The following is a 19,660-nucleotide window of genomic DNA, read 5'->3' as shown; positions in this document are numbered from 1 at the left end:
ACTTCCACTCACCAAGAGCTGTGTATCTTGGGTCTCTACACCCTACCTTCCCCTCTAGCTTCTCCTTTGGCTCCTTGAGAAAGGGAACCAGCCCCTAATCTTAGGTACGTGGCTCTCACCCCTCTATCCCGGGGTTAGGGCGTGCTTTGTGAGAGCTTAGTGGAGTCTTCCTCACCACCTTTTCTGGCTCTTAATAGTGCAAGAACCCGGCCTACATTGTGCAATGAATGGCTTGGCTTTGTCATTCTATTTAGTGTTAGTTTTTTAGAGCCCTGGTCGGAGACACTTTCTAGGTTTTTAACCATCCGATGTTTTATCAGTACGAAATCTCAGTGCCACGGTTCTTTTGCTTTAAGGTTTTCCTTTAGAAACACGCAGATGGCTCCTCTCGTTTGACTCAAGTGAGGCAGGGAATGCTCCATAAAACAGCCTTCAAACTGCAAACACAAAAATCTGAACGTTGTCGTTCGAGGTAATTTCCTTGTTTTGCACCTAAAGTGAGTGAAAGAATGTGGTCCTCTTTAAACAGCTGGGAGACAGGGTGGAGGGGGAGGGTGGACGCCCAAAGACTGGTAGTTCAATCTGTTTCCTTTGGGAGAAAGGTTTTTATCAGGAGGATATGAACTGGCAGCTCTGGCCCAGAGCTACCGGTCTATAAAATGTGGGTACCAAATTATAACTCACTAAGATAAGTTATGGGTCAAAACGCTGAGTGATTTCATTTTGAGTTTCTAGAAGGCAAGTGTTCTCAATACTACATTGAAAGGTAATATAATATGTTGGTGTCCTTTTGGTACTAACCTGTAATGGGTATTCTTGGTGTGGGTAAGGAGGCATGTGCCTGAGTAATAAAATCTAGATAAATATTCAACCTGTTTTTGTTTCCTTTTAGCCCTAGGCCCAAAATAAAAGAGGTGGTGGTGGTATGAGTGATTTTGCAGCTGCTCTGGATGTTTACCATCGAGATGAGTATTTATAGCAGCTGAGTTGAAAAGTAAAGTATTTGAGGCACAGAATAGGTTTTCTTTTTTTGTAAATAAGTTCTGGCTTATCAAATAAGACCTTTAGAATATGGTTGAAAATTGTAAATTCCTAGCAGATCAAAAAAGAGTGTAAAAGCTAACGTGTAGTCCTGCTTTATCCCACTCCTGTTTTACGCTCCCTTTATCTGAATACACATGGTACAGGGCCATCCAACATTTAAAAAAATATAGTTCTTTTAAACTGTGGTAAAATATAACAATCTACCATTTTAACCTTTTTTAAAAGTGTAAGTTCATTCATATTGTTGTAAAGAGCATGGTTTTGATGAGGTAGTTGAAACATAGAAATGCTATTTGGATGGATGTTTAAGGAGTTGAATTTTAGGACTGTATCAAAAAATCAAATCTTGAGATCTTGTTAAATGAACAATTGATTTTCCTTTTTAACTTTGTTTTTTCAAAAAACAAAGGGGAAATTACTTTGAGAGCTTTGACCCAAATTGTCTTATGGAGAGCTGTAAAATTTGTAGGATTTTTCATAATAGAGAATTACAGCTAGAAGAATTGTAGCTATACTTTTTTAAGACTTACTACTTGAATGTCTTCAGTAGTGAAACTGCTGTGGTGGGAGTGACTTGTTTTCTTGAATCCCATCATTTCTTTTAAATCATTTCTGCCAAATCGGGATTTAAGAAATTCCTGATATTAAAATTTTTGATATGAGAATGTTTCCTACTTGCATGTGTGAATAACTACTTAAAAAACAAAATAATACAAAACTTTCCTTTTAGTTCATACTGCCAAGCCTGAGGAATTCTATTGCACATTTTTCATTATGGGTATTATAAACTGAGTGTGATATTCTAGGCAGTAGTCTGTTCAGAAATACTGAATAGTAACTTTATTTTTTGAGCATTTTTATAATTAACATACCTTTTATTCTGACGTAAAATAGTGTGCGTAGTTGAAAGTAAATTGATCTTCACGTTGAATGTGTGAACTATCCATTGGTTTGCAGCTACGGCTAGTATATAACCAGTTAGTTATTTGTACTACTGTTTTTTAAGTGTCCTAAATACAAACTTCTGCTATGGTCATATTTGTTAGATACTGCCTACCTTTTTATCAGTGAAAAAGGGCCTTACATTTGCTATTGCTGTATTAGGCCTGTCAGTGCCTTTTCCTTCATCAGTCTGTACATGCTCTGACCAGTATGGTAGCTACTGGCCATGTGTGGCTATTGTGCACACGAACTGTGCACAATTCTGAACTGACATGTGCTGTAACTGTAAGATAAACATTGGATTTCAAGAACTGTAAAAATATCTCAATTTTTTTTAGATTGGTTACATATGAAAATTGGTAACAGTTTGGATATATTTGGCTAAATAAGATACATAATTAATTTCACTTGAATACTTTTACCTGTTTCAACTTTAATATGATTACTGGAAGTTTTTAAATTAGGTTTGTGGCTGGCACTGTTATTTCTGCTGGACAATGCTAGTCTACACGCTTATCTGAGTTTGTGCGGAGCATTTCTTCAGCTTCTTCCCACACTGGCATTTGTCTTACTTCAAAGTATTTAGTGTATGTAAAGGCAGGTAAGTTACTAGATGGATACATAATTTTAAATAAGTTAGCTGTTCAGATAACTAAAACCCAGCGCGATTGTTACTAAACATACAAAAAGATAGTTGCAGCAATTTGATTTTCTTTTATTTCCACTCAACATAGAGATGACTTAAATTGTTTTAAGTTGGTTAATTATCTAAACTTGATCATTTTTCTTAGATCCTAAAGTAAAAGTGAATTAAAACCTGTTAAGTAATTAAGTTATACAGATTATAGCAAAATGTGATGTTCTTTAACATGTCTTGAGTTAATGCATCAAGAAATAGGAACTGGGAAGTTAAAGACCAGAATATTATTCATGTAAGTCAACAATAGAGAGAGAACCTTTTCATTCCTGTGCTGTGTAATTGGGTCTTTGCCCTTCTCAGAGGAAGAAAGTATTCTCTGAAGAAAGTGCATTACGTGGGGAAACTTGTAGACTGGTTTAGCCTTTCTTTAACATTCTCTCCAAGTGAGTGTGCTTTGCAGATCTTGAGAATTACTTCTCAAAATGATAAACTGGGTTCTGTGATACATTTTAGATGGATTACTAGTTGCATAAATTGTTTTAGTTCAACATTTATTTACTCAGTGCCTATTTGCTTGAGTTCTGCTAGGCCTTTGAGATAAAGGATTGATAGTAAATGACGACACAGGTGATGATAAATTTAAGACAGGTGAAATAGGAATTATTTGGCTTATCAGTTCAAGTAAATTAGTTTTAACTCCTAAAACAAAATGACATAATAGTTGCTAATTAATTAATGGTGATACTATTTCCATACAGAGCAAAGTAAAAAGGAGTTGATGACTTAGCAATCAGGGAGACTGAGATCTACGTTTAATTTGCTCCTTAGTTTTTTGATTGATGCTCTATTCCATGTGACTTAAGTGTCTAGCTTTTGGGGAGGTAGAGGCCAGACACTTACTATGTTCAGAGGGTTAAGGCAAAAGAAGTTGTCAGTGCCATCCATGAATGTTAATAATTTTGGCATAAGTGAGGAGCCAATTTTATTAAAATGCCCAATGGATACCTTTCAAGTGTTTTATTAAGTGCTAATTTGACTGAAAAGTATTGAGTCAGCTGTGAAGATATTAATGAAATTCAGCCACACTCAATTATTCATAAAGGTGGGTTTGAGTTTTAATAGATCCTAAGACTTCATTAAATGCCCAAGACTGGCCCTGCAATGCTTCAGATTTTAGATTCTGGAAGTGTCTTATTTCTGTGTTAACAAGTGACAAACCTGATACGTAGTTCTTAACATAATACAACACTCTAGACTGGGTTAATCCAATTCAGAGTTTTCAAGGTAAGTTGTTTTTCTTGGTTGGTTTTCCCATACATACAGTTTTGTCCTTAGCAGTTTGATGAAATTCTCACCTGTTTTATCAGATGGCAATTCTGAGGCCTTCATAAATAGACCTAAGGTATTAAGGTTAAACCAGTGTGCCAACTCTCTATTTTTAAAAATAAAGATTATTTCTTGATTGGATAATGCAGACTTTATATAGTTAATCAAAACAACAATTTTAAAAGTTGATAGAACTGCCTGTGCTTGCGTTGTGGTGTCATTTGCCTATTACAGACTAGCTACCTTTTTCCTATATTATTTTCTGCTGTGGTAAAGTTTAGCAGTGCTGGGTTAGGCACTAAAGGGGGCTGTGATAAAGAAATAAACTTGTTCATCTCAGAAATTTGAAAGGTAATTGGAGGAACAAGATCCATAAACATGAAGTAAGCAAAGTACAGAAATGATTTGGTACCAAAAAGAAGGATGCAGGCAGCGGGAACTACTGCCTCGCACACAGTGGGGCTTAAAGTAGTAAATTTGTGCTGGAGTGGTTAGGAAAGGCTTTTTGTCACCTTGAAGGAGGCAAAATTATATTCTTTATGGGAAAAAGGTGAGAATTCAGGAATCTCCCAAGAGTTGTGTTTAAGGATTGGGAAGGAGAATGCACCTATTTAGGAGAACTAGAGACAGCAGTAGAAGGTAGACACCTTGAACGGTGGTTCTTAAACCCTAGTTGCAAGTCAGAAACACCTTGGGGGAGGGGGATAAAGAAAATACACCAACTCCTGGGACCTAACTCAAGTAAGGAAAAATTAGAATGTCAAAGTGGGATCCAGGCTTTTGCTTTTTTATTTTATTTTATTTTTTAAGTTACCCAGGTTGTTGGGTTGGATATACAGCCAGGATTAAGACCTTCCCATCTAGAGTGCTGGAAAAATCGGTGAAGATTTTGGACCAGGAGATAGATGAAATTGGGAGTTTTAGATAGATCGGTGTAGCAGTGGTATGTGACAAAATGAAAAGGATTGATTGACACTGGAAGTTAGCAGATGTGTTAGACACCTGGACTAAAATATGTCATGTAGGACAAAATATAAATACAAAAGATACCTTGAAGGAAATATTATTGAGACTTACAACATTGGGTGTGGAGGTGGAGAGAGAAGAATCAAAGATCATTACAGAAGTGGCCCCACTTCAGGCCAGTACTCTTTTAATGGGGACTGGGCATAGGTATATTTTAAAGCTCCCCAAGTGATTTGCGAATCATTCTTCTAAGAAGTACCTAATCTGGGTAATAGGAGAATGATCCAAATAAAGTTGAGAGATCAGACAGGTGTAATATTTGATAACTTGAAGTAACAATATAAAGTCATGAAATGTTAGATACAACCACAAAAAATGACCAAAGATCAACTATTTTTTTTCCTCTTTTTTTTTTTTTCTACTTGGAGGACACAGTTTCAAGTAACCATAGATCAGCTATTAACTGAATTTTCATTTTGCATATGAGAAACTGAAATTTAGATCCAATAACTGGTTCCTGGCATTTGACTAGTGTCAGTGATTAGAATTGAGCCCTCCTGGTGTAAGCTATTTCACCAGCTCTGACCTCTCACCTTATTATATTCATTCTTGTTTCTGATGTTTTTCAGATACATGATTGATTCATCTCTCAGAATATCTAAAACCAGATCTGCCTTTTTCTGATCATAGAAATCATTTTGGTTAACAGCATCATTTTAGTTAACATTTGAGTCTGAAATAATTTCTTACAGCTAATATAAAGGACAATTCTGTGGTTTTATTTATAATTTCGTTTCTCATACATTTCATCTCATCTGTTTATGGCAACAGCTCAAATGATATTTCTTTTTCCTTCACTAGTCATCTCCCATAAGATTTCAAGACTTAATACCCTTTTATCAAGAACTAAGACTGGGGTGGCCGGTTACCTCAGTTGGTTAGAGTGCGGTGCTCTTAACAAGGTTGCCGGTTCGATCCGCACATGGGCCGTTGTGAGCTGCGCCCTCCACAACTAGATTGAAACAAGTGCTTGACTTGGAGCTGATGGGTTCTGGAAAAACATTTAAAAACAAACAAAAAAAAACCTGAAAATGTTTCCTATTAATATCAAATTGAAATGCTTCATAATCTGGTTCCACTACACCTGTCACACTACATATCCCATTTCACTTTAACCCAGCCTGTGTTCTAGTCTATTGATTCCTCTGAAACAACAAGGCACACTTGTTAACAGTCATTCATGCAGTAAACCTCTCTTGATGCCAGGTATAGAAAATTATATATGTGGTCCCTGCTCTCAGGAAACTTAGAATTTACTGGCTCAGCTTATGTGATATTATATGCCCAGAATACTCAACTGTCTTCTCTTAAAACTCTGCCTATTTCTCCAAATTAAGTTCAGATTCTACCTCTTACTGAAAAGCCTTCACCAACTACACTCATCATGTTGCTTCGATGCACAAAAAAAATAAAAAAAGTGGTGAAGAAACAGTAAGTAGTATATCTGTATAGTATGTGACATAGGAGGTTCCCAGGTATTAGTTTAGCAAATTAATTTTGTCCTGCATTCTGACACTTCGTCTTATATTCTGGTGTTTCTCCATGTATAACTCTTCTTAGCAAGAGTGTAAACCTCCTAATGGCAGGAACTTCTTTTATATTTTCCACAATACTTAACACAGTGCTGGATGTTTACAAAACACTTGCACTAAATATTATGCTTTGTAACTTAGAGCTTATTGGGAGGGGTATCAATAAGGACTGAAATAATTTCCAGTTTTGAGTGTGTTTCAAAAGGTATCGGCACGTGAGAGATTGTTCAAATAACATCAAATGAATGTGCTTCCAAGTTTCCTGCGTTACTTGACACATTGATTCTAAGTTAATGAAATGAGCTTGTCCGTCTTCCTACCCTCTGTCCCTGATTCTTTTATGTAAGTCATACTTAATGTCTTCATTTTTTATCTCTAGTATGAAGTGTAACAGAACAGACTTTACCACCTGAAACTGCTGCTTCAAGTTCAGATCAGGCAAGGAACAAACCTCGAAACAACCAACAAGACCAAAGAAGAGTACACTTAAGTTGAAGACACAACACTTGATCTGAAACAAGAAGTTTGTGCCTACTCAACAGCTTTGAAAGAGCACTTCCCAACGCTGCTAGTAGTCTTTGTTTTCTTCAGTGCTGTGCTGTGAGATTGCCCGGTACAGCAGCAGTTGTATTCTTTATTAGCTTGGTAGATCATTTTCTCTCGCTCTTTTTTTAATACTAGCAACTTTCATCCTTTGAAACGTGTGCTGAAAAAGAAGAATCAGCAAATACTACTGAAAGTGCAATATTTGATTATCACTGCGAGGTAAGTTTGTAGTTTCCTGTTGGCAAGAATCAGTTTATAATTCTGGATTTCCTAATTATTTGTTCAAATACAAAATCTTTTTAATCGTTCTCTTCTAAAGGTATTGAAAACTTTATAGTCTCAACTATATATCAGCACTAGATTATTTTATTGTCTTTTGTTAGATGGGGACATTATGCCCAAAACCATGAGATTTTTTTTCAAATAAGATTATACTTATTAGTATATGCAGATCTCTTTTGATTTATTGGTCTCTTAGAAAAACTCCATCTGTATTAGTTAGAAGTTAGGGTTTCAGATAGGAATGCCCATTACAATCTTTGTTCAGGGTCTTTGTAATCTAAGGTATAGAAAGCCTACAGAGACAGGACATTGGAAGGTGACCAGTGCTTTGTTAAGAGTCTTCTGGTAGAGGTATAGAGGTAACAGTATAGCAGATTCAGAGAGGTCTGAAAGCATATGGTATATATGGAGTTGTCCATTGTGAACAGAGTAGAGAATACAGTTTTGTGGGGTGAAGAGAGTAACTGAAAGGGAGGCTTGCTGGAGGCAGGTTCTGAAGGGCCACTATGTTTGACTTTGTTCTGTAAGAAAAGTCATCAGATGTTTATAAGCAAGGGCTTAATGGATTTTATATTTCAAAACAGATAGTTTTATTGTTTCAGCTTTTAAAGTTACATATTCAGAAGTGTATCTTTAAAAGACAAATGGTGCCACTTTTAATTAAGAGATAGGCTGAGGATGGGCAGACACGTTAAGAACAATGAATATGGTGTAAGGAAGGTAAAAGCCAGGGTGTAGGCCGAGTAAGAGGTAGGCACTAGGTGTTTTCATGGACGTGATTGGACGTGGTGACCAATTGCATGTGAGGATGAGCCTGAAGGAAATTGAGTCTGTCCAGTTGTCCAGGTTAGAAACCATTGTTGTTCATAGGAACGGGGAAATTTAGGTAGGGACTTGCCGAAATTAAAATACATTGTGGAAATCTATTGTGTTCATTAGCTAGCAATCCAAAGTTGAGAAAATATGCTAGTGTGGAATGTTAAACATTACTTATTTTGGGGAGGTAGTATTATGAAGTGCAGTTTTCCTTTTTAATGTTTAGTTCCTAGGTTTTCCAAAATGGGTGGAAATAAAAGACTTGAAATTCAGAAAGGAGTCATCACTTTTAGTGATAAAGGCAGATATGACAAAGGAGAGAATGTTCAAAGAAATACCAGGTAGTCAGGAAGGAATTCCAAAGAAGAGAATTTCAAGAAGTTACGGATATACTTTTTTAAAATGCTGCAGCGATCAAATAGAATGAAGAATGAAAACAGGTATTTCTAGGTTGTTTTATAAATGCTTCATTACCATTTCAGGAATCACTGGAGCCTTTATGTCCAACTTATTCAAAGGTTGATGACCTTATTATGGTAATGACCTTACTATGTGGGCCAGACTTGATTCTTAACTGAAAACTACCAGTGATACCAATTGTTGTTATATGTGTTCCATAAAGAGGCACTCAGTTGGTCAATATTAAGGTGGTACCATTTGCTTTTCCTTCTTGTTTCTTTCTACATCCTTATCTGGTTTTTAGAAAAAATAATTTTAGATATAGATTGTGCTGGGTTAGATAAGATAATGCAAATTGAAAGTGTACCATTATCTTTACTGTTCAAAAGGGAGAAAAACTTGACACTAAGGTCTCCATTTCATGTCATTGACATGAATTGTAGAAATAGATTAAAAGTAGAAGTGCTTTTTGTTTCGCCTATGTTTTGTATTCTAAATATTAGTTTGCTACATTAGTTTGAACATTTTTAATATATAAATAAATACACCTGTATATACCCATAGCAGTCAAAAGTTATGTATTTTGACATATATACAGATAATATGGGGTGGGGGATATTGACAGTAAACGTGCTCTGATTGTACCATTGTCACTTAACTCTGGTTACAAGAGGTGCTGCAAAGGAAATAGATTTGGTAATGCAGGAGAACCCCAGATTTTAAAAGGGACTTTCATAAAAACGGTAAAAGTAGTACATAATTAGGAATGAATAAATATAAAAGAATGAGACTGGCCCTAAAAAAATATGAAGAAAGAATAAGGCTTATAAGAAGTTTGTTGTGTGTGTGAAAATAGATGTGGATTCATTTAGTGAGTGTTTTGATCAAGACAGTCTGAAGGTGTCAAAAGGAGAGCAAAGCTGGGAACATTAAAAGAAAACCCCAAATGAATGAGAAGATAACAGAGTAACTTGTTAGGGGTGTGGTCGAAGTTAGGACAGACCTGTGACCAAGAACTCTAAATGTCTTGATTGATTTTCAAAGTCAGGTGTGGGAACTTTGGAGCTTGCTCTTCATTCCTACCAAAAATCGAGGAGCAAATGAAAAATAAAAATTTTCAATAAGGACATTGGGCAGTGTATCTCGTGATAGCATAATGGTCAGTGTGGAGAAATACAAGTTGGATAATACATTAAAAGGTGTTGACTAATGGGCTGATTTTCAGCAAGGTCTCCAGGTGTGTGTTGCCAGGTTCTATCTTTGCCCTGCTTTTTAAAAAGACCTAACAAGTTATAGGAGTACTTACATGCTAAGAAATACTCTAAGGCTTTTTATATGAAGCAACTAATTTAACCACCCTAACAACCCTGTGAGGTACCTGTTAAGGACAGAAGAATGCTTACAAGATAGGATAGATTACAAAACCTACTAATTTGAAATTATTCTTACACGTTGGAGCTCCAGGTTAAACAACAAAGGAAATCAATAGTTTTTTTCTTTAGGAACAAATAATCAATTACAGAATTACTAAAAGGAGAAAACCTGGTAATACTTAATTCGTTGAGAAAGGATCTGGAGATCTTTTTAGTTATACGAAATTACAGAAAGTCTACAAAATCATGAAATAGCATTCACTCAGTCCTTTCTGAATATTGGTCAGGATACATTTAGAATAGTAGAAAAATGCACTTTAATTAACATTTAGAACATGTCCAGAAGACAGCAATTAGTATGCTGTAAATGAGTTCCTGACAGTAGAAGCCAAGCAGGCTAGGTTAGGGAAAAGGGGAAAACAGCTCAGATGTTGCAAGAAGAAATTACAAAGCACAAAATTTTAACTTTTCTTCCCAAGGGAATTTGGAAACCACTTAGGCCCTCACTTTACACTTGAGGAAACAATCCAAGAAAAGTTAGAAGTATGGGGAGGAGGACTGAAAGCTCCTTTTCTGATTCTAGTTCTGTGGTCTTCAGGAAACTTCATTGGGTTTCTTAGATTGGAAGTGAAGTTTAAATTTGACCTGAGATTCTTACCAATTCTTTTTTTTTTTTTTTAAGAGGAGGGAGTTAACATGGTTAATGATTTTCCAATTTTTAGAAATAAATTCACAAGAAAGAGTAGAAAGTCTAAACGTCATGTGGTTGGGGATTTTTGTTGAGTACACTAATACCTGAGCAGAATCTAGAACGGTGCTGATGCATTATAGGTTCTGGCTTACTGTAAAAGACAGTTTTTCAGGTTCTGGCTTACTGTAAAAGACAGTTTTTCAGGTTCTGGCTTACTGTAAAAGACAGTTTTTCGGAATGTGAGCCCTGGAGTCAGTACTGGGTGCTGTCCCCATTGAGCGCTTTATAGCTCTGTGCCTTTGAGACACCTTCTAAGTATTTTCTTACCTGTAAACGTTCAATTAGGCTTTTCTGGTCGTTCCTTAAAATACAGTTGCAATCATACGCTATAAATAGCTTTTTTGTCATTTCGTATTACAGCATAAACATTTTCATACATCCTTTCTAATGACCGCATAGCGTTTAAATGACTGACTTCTTGAACCAGTGTTAGACTTTCAGGAATTTCTTATTAAAGCATTAAGCATTTCAGTGAACACATTTATGCATAAAAGCCTTGTCCACGTTTCAGATTCCCACAGAAGTTTCCTGCAGTGGAAATAAGGAAAATACCTCCACATTTTGATACATGTTGCTCAACTGCATTTCAGAAAGGTTGCACTAGTTTACCACCATAAAAGTGCATATAAGCATGTTGTTTTTGGTTCACTTCTCAGTATTTTTAAATCTTTTATCTTTGGTAGTTTGGTAAATGAGTAATTTGCTATATCTATATTTTTGATTGCCAAAATTGAAATTTTTCATATATTTTGTGTTTAATGATCTTTAAGATTGATTTAAAGTCTTTCAGTAATTCAGTAAATGAGTGCCTGTTATGCCAAGCACTGTCTGTCTGGATACTTGGGGTTTAGCTTTGAACAAAGTGTCCCCGCCCTCGTGGAGCTTATATCTAGTAGTTTAATTCTTACGGGATTTGCTTAAATTCTTTAATACACTGATACATTTGTTTGCATTTATTTTTCTTAGATTTGAGTATAAAAGCTTGTATTTTTTATATAATAAAACATTGATCCTTTGCAGTTTTTTTTTTTTTTTCAAACCAGAAGGTCCCCCTAACAAAAATTTTGTAAATACATGCACTTGTATTTAATATTTGTTAAGCCATTTAACTCATTCCTTCTGGGATGTTTTGATGTGCACTTAGAGGTGAGATGAGACTCGAGCAAGACCGCCTAAATTCCAGCACCCTTGTTGGGGAACAATTTAGTCTTAGGAGGAAATGATAGTTGTAATCCCTTCTGATTGTGGTTCATTTTCTCTTAGGGTAAGAAAAACAGGAGTCTTACCTCTTACCTGCAGGAATGTGTGGTAGGACTGGAAACTTGAGAATGTGGTTTTTGCAGCTTCCTGGCCTATGTATTACAGGTCATATCATTGTATTCTTACTTGTATAGTAATAAGAACTGCAGTCTAAACATGAAAGAAGCACAGCTTGAAAATCATGATATGAGTCAGTGATACAGTAGTGGTCTTCCAATCAGTGATCATGTTAGTAAAAGCATGTACAGTCAGTATTTCCACGTGTATGTATACATTACAATACTACTGTATTTGCATGGTAAAACCGTACAAATAAAGAGGACAGAGATGAAATAACCAATATTATAAAAATAGTATACGTGTTAACAGTGCAGAAACTTTCCACCCTCACCAGAAATACTATGCCTGGATGCTTAGTTTATAAGTGTTTAATTTAAAAACTTTATACTATCATGAATTAATATCTGAGGGACAAATATATACAGTGTGTTTTATTGCTGCTAATATAAATCTGTATCATGGTCTTGATCTTAATGTATTGGCAGACTTGTCAAGTCTCATTTAGATGGTCATTTATTTCACAATGTGGAGGTTAAAGAATTAGTACTAGCTTTAGAAGTGTCAGCTTTCATACTCTGCCTGTGCTTGCCTTATTAGCATTGTCTTCTATCTAGATTCTTCTGGGGGAGTCTTTTCCAACCATTTGTTTGTGGTGAGTGCAGTTTAGTTTAACTAGACAGCTAAATTTGGATCCACTACTAAGTTGGGCAAGTGTAAATGGTAATATGCCGAAAGCAAATGAGTGAGTCGGGGCTTCATTGTCAGCCTCTTATGAAGTTCTCCAGTCCTCCCCCAGAATACCTAAGTAACACATGTGATGTGATCTGGCATACTAAGTCAGCGAGGCTTCTGTAAATCCATAACATTTATAAAGCTCATTTTTATCTCTGGGCAAAAATATTTTTAGTTCTCATATTTTCTTCCCACATCCCATTGGCTTACCTGGGTGTACTCGACTCTAGGGAGACAAGTGTTGAGGATATTGGATTCTAGGTAAAGTTGGGGGACATTGAGAAGAAATTGGATTGAATTGTCTCACTAGCAACCACTTAACGGCATGTTAAAAATTGTAAATGTCATAGATTAGGGAATATATAAGGGCTTTAAAGAGTACATTTCAGTTGGACCTTTTCATGTTAATGCTGTAATTTATTTCATCAATATTAAATGAATTATATATTGCTAAAGTAACCTATCTGTAAAGATACATAGGTTGATCGTCAAATGTGTGCTAAACTGTTATAACAGTTATAAACATTGTCCTATGTTGCCACAGCTGTTTGAGATGGAGAATGTTTTTACTGTGCCATCAGATCCTCACTCCCCTCCTGCAGCCCTTCCGTCACTTTCTTTACCTTTATCTTCTACCTCATCTGGAACAAAAAAACAAAAGAGGACCCCCATGTACCAGAGATCTGTAAGTCAGGGAAGCAGTCATCCCTGCTTGTTTTGCTTTGTGTTCAGAGCATGACTGAGGAAGGCCACTCAGTTTGGTTGAAATACCCTGCAGACTCACTTTCTAACTTCTCTAAGCATTTCCTTCACCTTGAATCCTGAAAGATAAGTTTAGTAGTGTAGGGCCTTGCTGCTCAAGTGTGTCCAAGAATCAAAAACATCACTTTAGTAACATGTTAGAAGTGGAGAATCTCAAACCCCAACCCCCACTGAATCAGATTTTATATTTTAACCAGATTGCCAGTTAACTTGAGTTTTAAAAGCCCTACTTTGAGAGTCCAGACTGTAGAGGTAGGCCTTCTTGGTTTGAATCCTCTATCTTTTGACTTAGGCAAGTCACTTAACCTCTCTGTCTGTTTCCTCATTGTTAAAATGGGGATAGTATTACTTTCTCACGGGCTTTTGTAAAAATTACATGAGTTAATACATGTCAAACAGAACAATATTTGGCATGAAAGAACTAGTACATAACCACCTGCAGATGTGATGGCTTTGATTTGCATACTTTGGCCATCCCACACACTGTTTTAAGTATTTATACTTGGCTTTATCGTTCTAGGATTTTATTCTTTCTAATGAAAAATATTTTTATTAATAATGTTCAACATAGCACTTAAACGAACTTGCTTATAAACTAAATTTTCAATGACGGCTTAAAATTTGTTGTAAAGATGTTGATGTGTTGCTTATGATTCACTTAAATAAATAATTTGTTTTTCTGGTTTTACTGAAGATAAACTGAAATAACCAATGTGATAGTATTTGATGATCTAAACAGGTTGCATTGCATTGCCTCTAAATAGCTCCTCTTCACTAAAGAATGTTTTACTTTGCTTTATCTGATCTTAGAAACCAGTATAGAGAGCTCATCAGTCTGACACAGGTGAAAAGACTTCTTAAAAGTACCCTGTGAAATGATTGAACATTTTTAGAATTGAAGAGTTTTTGTTGTCTTAGAGTTTATGTTAGAAAACTCTTGTTTTCTGACTCACTATTTTGGGTTATTTTCCATTAAAGGACCTAAGCATGCATTATTACTCTGAGTTTTCCAGTTTGATATAAGTATTGCATAGAAAGTTTATTAATCTCTACTAACTTAAATAATTGCCTTCAAGATGCACGGCTTGCCAAATAATATTAAGATTTCTATTTAAACTTCAAAATAGGTGTTCATAAATGTCAAGGAAGTGTCCTGGTAGTTTGGGTTGCCATCTCTTGAATATTTAGTTTGCCATTGTTTTAGTAATTTAAAGTTAACATCTTAAAGGCAGCTTTACTTCTGTAGTTGCTTTAATACTAAACTCCAAAAAATCTGTTTGTCTGATAAGTGAAAATTCTACCATAAATTGGAGCAATTCCCCAAAATAATTCATATATTTAATATGAAATATTTTATTAGCTAAAGCAACAGTTCAACAATTAAAGCCCATAATTTTCCCTTTACCTATTTTACCTTTATTTTCTTTGCCTTTTTATATTACAAAGTTAGTGATTTGTTAATCAGACTTAGTATGCTGTGGAGATAATGTACCGATCTGTATGTATTGAGTTCTTTTTCTTTTTAAAACAGATGAGCTTTGATCCAAACCTCCTCCACAACAATGGACACAATGGGTACCCCAATGGTACTTCAGCAGCACTGCGTGAAACGGGGGTTATTGAAAAACTGCTAACCTCTTATGGATTTATTCAGTGTTCAGAACGTCAAGCTAGACTTTTCTTCCACTGTTCACAGTATAATGGCAACCTGCAGGACTTAAAAGTAGGAGGTAATCTGTTGATTCTCCTTTTTAAAAAACTAATCACAAATTTCTCTTGCATATCAACTTGCTCATGAGAGTGTTACAGTTTGGCCTTTTAATTCTACCAATCACTGAAGTACGTCTATATAAACTAGAATTCTGATTTCTATTGTGTTTTTGAGGGATGAAAGACTAATAAAAAGATATTTTTGAATATTTTTGAAATAGATTATTGGAAGATTTAATTTTTATTCCTCCTAATAATGACTCTTTAGCGATACTATATTAGATTTTTGGCCAGTGAAAATAGTAAGCTTGTATAATGTTAGTTTTGATTATTTTACTAGGTATTATTTTGGGTAGTACCTGAAAAAAATAACAATGTCACTGCTTGGACTATATGGAAATTCATCTTGGCTAACACCATAGTAACCACTTTTACATGTGAAAATGTATGGCTTATTAAAGGACTGAAGTTACAATGTCTCAGTGTGTGTTTTTTAAAATACCTTTGAGGAAAAAAGTCAGAGCAATAGTTAACATGAGTATTTGGTATACCAAATACGTCTAAGCCCTCCGAGAACATTATTTTGGATAATTCTCATTTTACACATGAAGAAACTGAGGTACAGAAGGGTTACCAAAAGAACTTGCCAAAGGTTGTGATTGTTACATTGTCTTATTTGCAGTGTGTGTGATGCCATGAAAACTAAGGTATGGCTTATTCTAAAGCAATGGTTCTGAAACTTTAGTGTGTATCAGAATTACCTAGAAGGCTTATTAAAACAGATTGCTGTACCTGATGCCCAGAGTTTGTCTTTAAATAGGTCTGGAATGGGGCCCAGGAATTTGCATTTCTGCTAAGCTTCCAGCTGCTGCTGCTGCTGTTACTGCTGGCCCAGAGACCGCGGTTTGGGAATCACTGGTCTGAGGCAACTCAAATGCTACATTAAGTTTAGCTTGAAAATGAGATACCATTTTGCCAAAATTAGTACAACAAACACAGCACTTTCTTTATTGTAGATGATGTTGAATTCGAAGTATCGTCTGACCGGCGGACTGGGAAACCCATCGCTGTTAAACTGGTGAAGATAAAACCAGAAATCCCTGAAGAACGAATGAATGGACAAGTTAGTGATTTTGATGCTTTGTGTTTTCTTCGGGCCCTGCATTTGCATATCTTTCACATTAGAAAAGGAAGATTGTCCCCATCTCCTCAGTTTGCACGCAAGAGAGCTATAGTATATAAAGATTACTATTTTAAAATTAATCAGAAGCACTGGCAGTTCTTGACCTGAAATAAAAATGTGGTCAAGACTCAACTTGGGTTTTTACATATAACCCTAAGTCTATGCTTACAGTCAATTTATGGACTGTAAGTGTGAAACTTGGCAGCATGGCGTCCTCTTGTGGATGATATCAATATGCATCCCTGTGTATAGTCTAGAGGATATAAAAATTCAGTTTATATTGCACAGTGCTGCTCCTGAAATGATTAGCAATGGAAATTTTTTTTTTTTTGACTGGTAGGTTGTGTGCGCTGTTCCTCACAACTTAGAGAGTAAATCTCCAGCTGCCCCGGGTCAGAGTCCAACAGGGAGTGTATGCTACGAACGTAATGGGGTAAACTTGTGTATTTTTCTTAAACCTTTGCCTGATCCACCATGTGATCTATAAGCGTACTTTAAAATTCAAAATAGAAAACGTAAGCTGTAAAATCAGTTTTAAATTTGGTTTCTAAGAGGCTTCAAGTGCAGCATAATCAAAAAAAAAAAATCCAAAGGACTTTCAAGTGTCTTAGCTTGCCCAAGTGTGACCTTAGTTAGAACATTAAGGTATAAAATGCTCCTTTTACTCACTTTTTGGGGGGTTGCGGGAAGGGGTCTTTTTTCTGGTTCCTTTTAAGCACTAACTCCAGCTTTTTTGTTTGGAATGCCTTATATAAAAATTGTTTTTTTGAAATGTAACTACAGTCTCTGGGCAAATGCTTCCACGTGTGTAAGCTTTTTGAACTTGGATTGCTGCTCAGCTGTGGACTCGCAGAAGTCAGCATCATGGAGGGGAAGTGTGTGTTTATATGAATAAAACAATGTACTTGTCGTAAAGCACTTAATTTTTTAAAATTTGGCTTAAAATGCCAGCTTAAGAGATACTTAACACAGTAAATCAGAATATACAGTAAACCTGCATCCTGCCAATATAGTAATAACAGCTTATTGATTCACAGGAAGTGTTTTATCTGACTTACACCCCTGAGGATGTGGAAGGGAATGTTCAGCTGGAAACCGGAGATAAAATAAACTTTGTCATTGATAACAATAAACAGTAAGTCTTTTTTCTCACCTAAGTGATGTTATTTTCTTTTTTTTACAATAAGAAACCTGAAGTGAGTTAAAATCCAGGCTTGTAAATCTGGAAGATTTTTATCTTTTAAACTTCATTCATCAGCTAAGCATTTGAAGGTCTGTTCTATGGCGGGCACTGTACAGGGTATCAGAAATAGAAAGATAGTTAAAACAAGCTTTCAGGGAATCGTTCTAGATCTCAGTGAAGGTTTTGCAAAAGCCGCAGTGCTTGAGATAAGTTTTGAGGAAAGGGTGTAGAGTCACTAGGGAGATGAGGAAAGAAAAGATTCTCGGTAGAAGAAGTAGTATTTGGGGAAAATGGCCAAAAGTTTGAGTTGATTGAATGGACTGGATCATAGGATGACGAAATTTGAACTTTATTCCTATAATTCTAGGACTCTGAAGGATTTTAAATGGGGGAGTATGATCAGTGTAAGTCATTGCAAGTGGTGGAGATGGTAGACTTCAGAGAGGAGGGGATGCTCTAGACTAGAGGCAGTGGTGTGAGAGTCAGTGTAGAAGATGAGGGCCTGATACAGACAGGCCAGGAGTGTCGGGTGGAGAAGTCAAGTCTTACTGAGAAGGTCAAGTTTTATCATTGATTAGATAGAAGTTTGTATTGGAATTCAGGGAAGGGGTATCCCGAATGCTTGGGGTACTAGGCAGATCATGATACTGTTAACTGGATAAGGGGATACAGCAGAAAGTATTAAGGGTGGGAGAAGAATTATACTTTGGCATTTTGAATTTGAGGTGTCTGTCGGTATTTCCGGGTGAAGATAGTGAATATGCAGTTGGCGTGTAGGTCTGAGACAAGCTAGTAATGGGCAAAAGATACAGCAGTCGCTATCATCGGCATAAGCAGTTAAGGGAAGTGTAGTTAAGAAAGCCCAGGGGTGATGATACTTATTTTGGGGTTGGAGAGACGGGAGATGCAAGTGCAGAAGGAAGTTAAAAATAAGAAGTTGGAGAAGGGGTTAGGAATGCACGTTCCAGCAGCGTGAGGAAAAGTCCCAAGAGCATGTGCAGAATCGATAGCCTTGAACCTTGCCTCCTCCTGTAAGATGAGAAGAAATCAGATTGAGTTGTAGGTATGGATCTTACAAGTTTAATGTGAATGCCTCAATCTCAAGTAGGAAATTAGGGGCTATGGCTTGGGTTTGAGGTAGGAGCCAGTGAAGGGGCTTTACTTAACCTTTGTTAAGTTGTTATATGTGCCAAGCACTTGTACTAAATACTTTGTGTATAGTTGTTAATCCTCATAAGAGCCTCACCTGATTAAGTTTTTCATTTGTGAAATGAGGTGTGTTCTCAAGTGAGTTGGCCTAAAGTCACACAGCTTTTAAATAGCAGACATTTAAATCCCAGTCTGGCTCAAAGCTTTGTCAGTTGCAAAGGCAAGTAGGATATTTTTTTCAGTGTTTTTGTTAGTCTTGTTAAATTTTTGAAATAAAAAACACAGTTGGTTAGTTTGTTCAGGAAGAATTAAGGGAAGTAATTGCTTGGTCTGCAGCTCTTAAAACTACATCAACAAATACTATTGTATCTTAACAGTCTGTGCCATCTTTAAAACAAAATCAAATTTACATTGCTGCTGCTGAAAGATGGTGACAGTATAGCAGCATGTGGTATAGAGCTGGTTTAAATGAAGGTGAATGTTATTTTTTAAAGCACAGCAAATTTCTTGTATGATCACTGCATTTACTCAACTTTCTCTTATGGCTATTTAATCAGAAAAAAATGGTGGGATAGCTACTAAATTCACTCATTGCAAACTGGGGCCATCTCTCACCTATCTCCAGTACCTGTTCACAGCACATATACCTGCTCAAATGTTTGTATAATGAAAGACCTTCCTAAAACTGTAGCATTTCCCATCTTTGGTTGCATCCAGCTTGTGGCTTTCTTTTGTTTTAATAGAAAAGCAGAATACAACACTATGTACCCATAGTGCTATTTTCAACAGTCCAAGAGAAAAATGATCTACATATGTGTGCCCCATTTAGAAGGCTAGGGAGTTTAGCAAAAGTCCTTTGCTTAAGCCATATGAAGAGAATCAGGTGTCATAAACCTTCACATTTGCTCTTAGTGATGACATAGAGGCCTCAGAAAACTAGTTGA

General features: G+C 36.1%; 1 protein-coding gene across 10 annotated transcripts in view; it reads left to right on the top strand.

Annotated features, from left to right (window-relative positions):
- The window catches only part of CSDE1 (cold shock domain containing E1), a 36,192-nt gene that overhangs the window by 732 nt on the left and 15,800 nt on the right, over positions 1 to 19,660 (top strand). Inside the window, exons 2-9 of one of the 10 annotated variants that reach the window (XM_074319059.2) lie at positions 357 to 472; positions 6,890 to 7,275; positions 11,941 to 12,042; positions 13,274 to 13,414; positions 15,023 to 15,221; positions 16,218 to 16,324; positions 16,725 to 16,817; positions 17,422 to 17,519. In XM_074319059.2, the coding sequence (XP_074175160.2) occupies positions 13,283 to 13,414; positions 15,023 to 15,221; positions 16,218 to 16,324; positions 16,725 to 16,817; positions 17,422 to 17,519 (629 nt within the window). In that variant the 5' untranslated portion in view covers positions 357 to 472; positions 6,890 to 7,275; positions 11,941 to 12,042; positions 13,274 to 13,282. The remainder of the gene's footprint in view (positions 1 to 356; positions 473 to 6,889; positions 7,276 to 11,940; positions 12,043 to 13,273; positions 13,415 to 15,022; positions 15,222 to 16,217; positions 16,325 to 16,724; positions 16,818 to 17,421; positions 17,520 to 19,660) is intronic. The other 9 variants (XM_074319058.2, XM_019730344.3, XM_019730343.3 and 6 more) reach the window with 9 other exon arrangements.

The sequence above is a fragment of the Rhinolophus sinicus genome, chromosome 7, assembly GCF_057876585.1.
Source record: "Rhinolophus sinicus isolate RSI-liver-muscle chromosome 7, RSI-T2T, whole genome shotgun sequence".
Taxonomy (NCBI): Eukaryota; Metazoa; Chordata; class Mammalia; order Chiroptera; family Rhinolophidae; genus Rhinolophus; species Rhinolophus sinicus.
The sequence above is the reverse complement of the archived record's forward strand: the minus strand, read 5'-3'. Positions and strand labels throughout refer to the sequence as shown.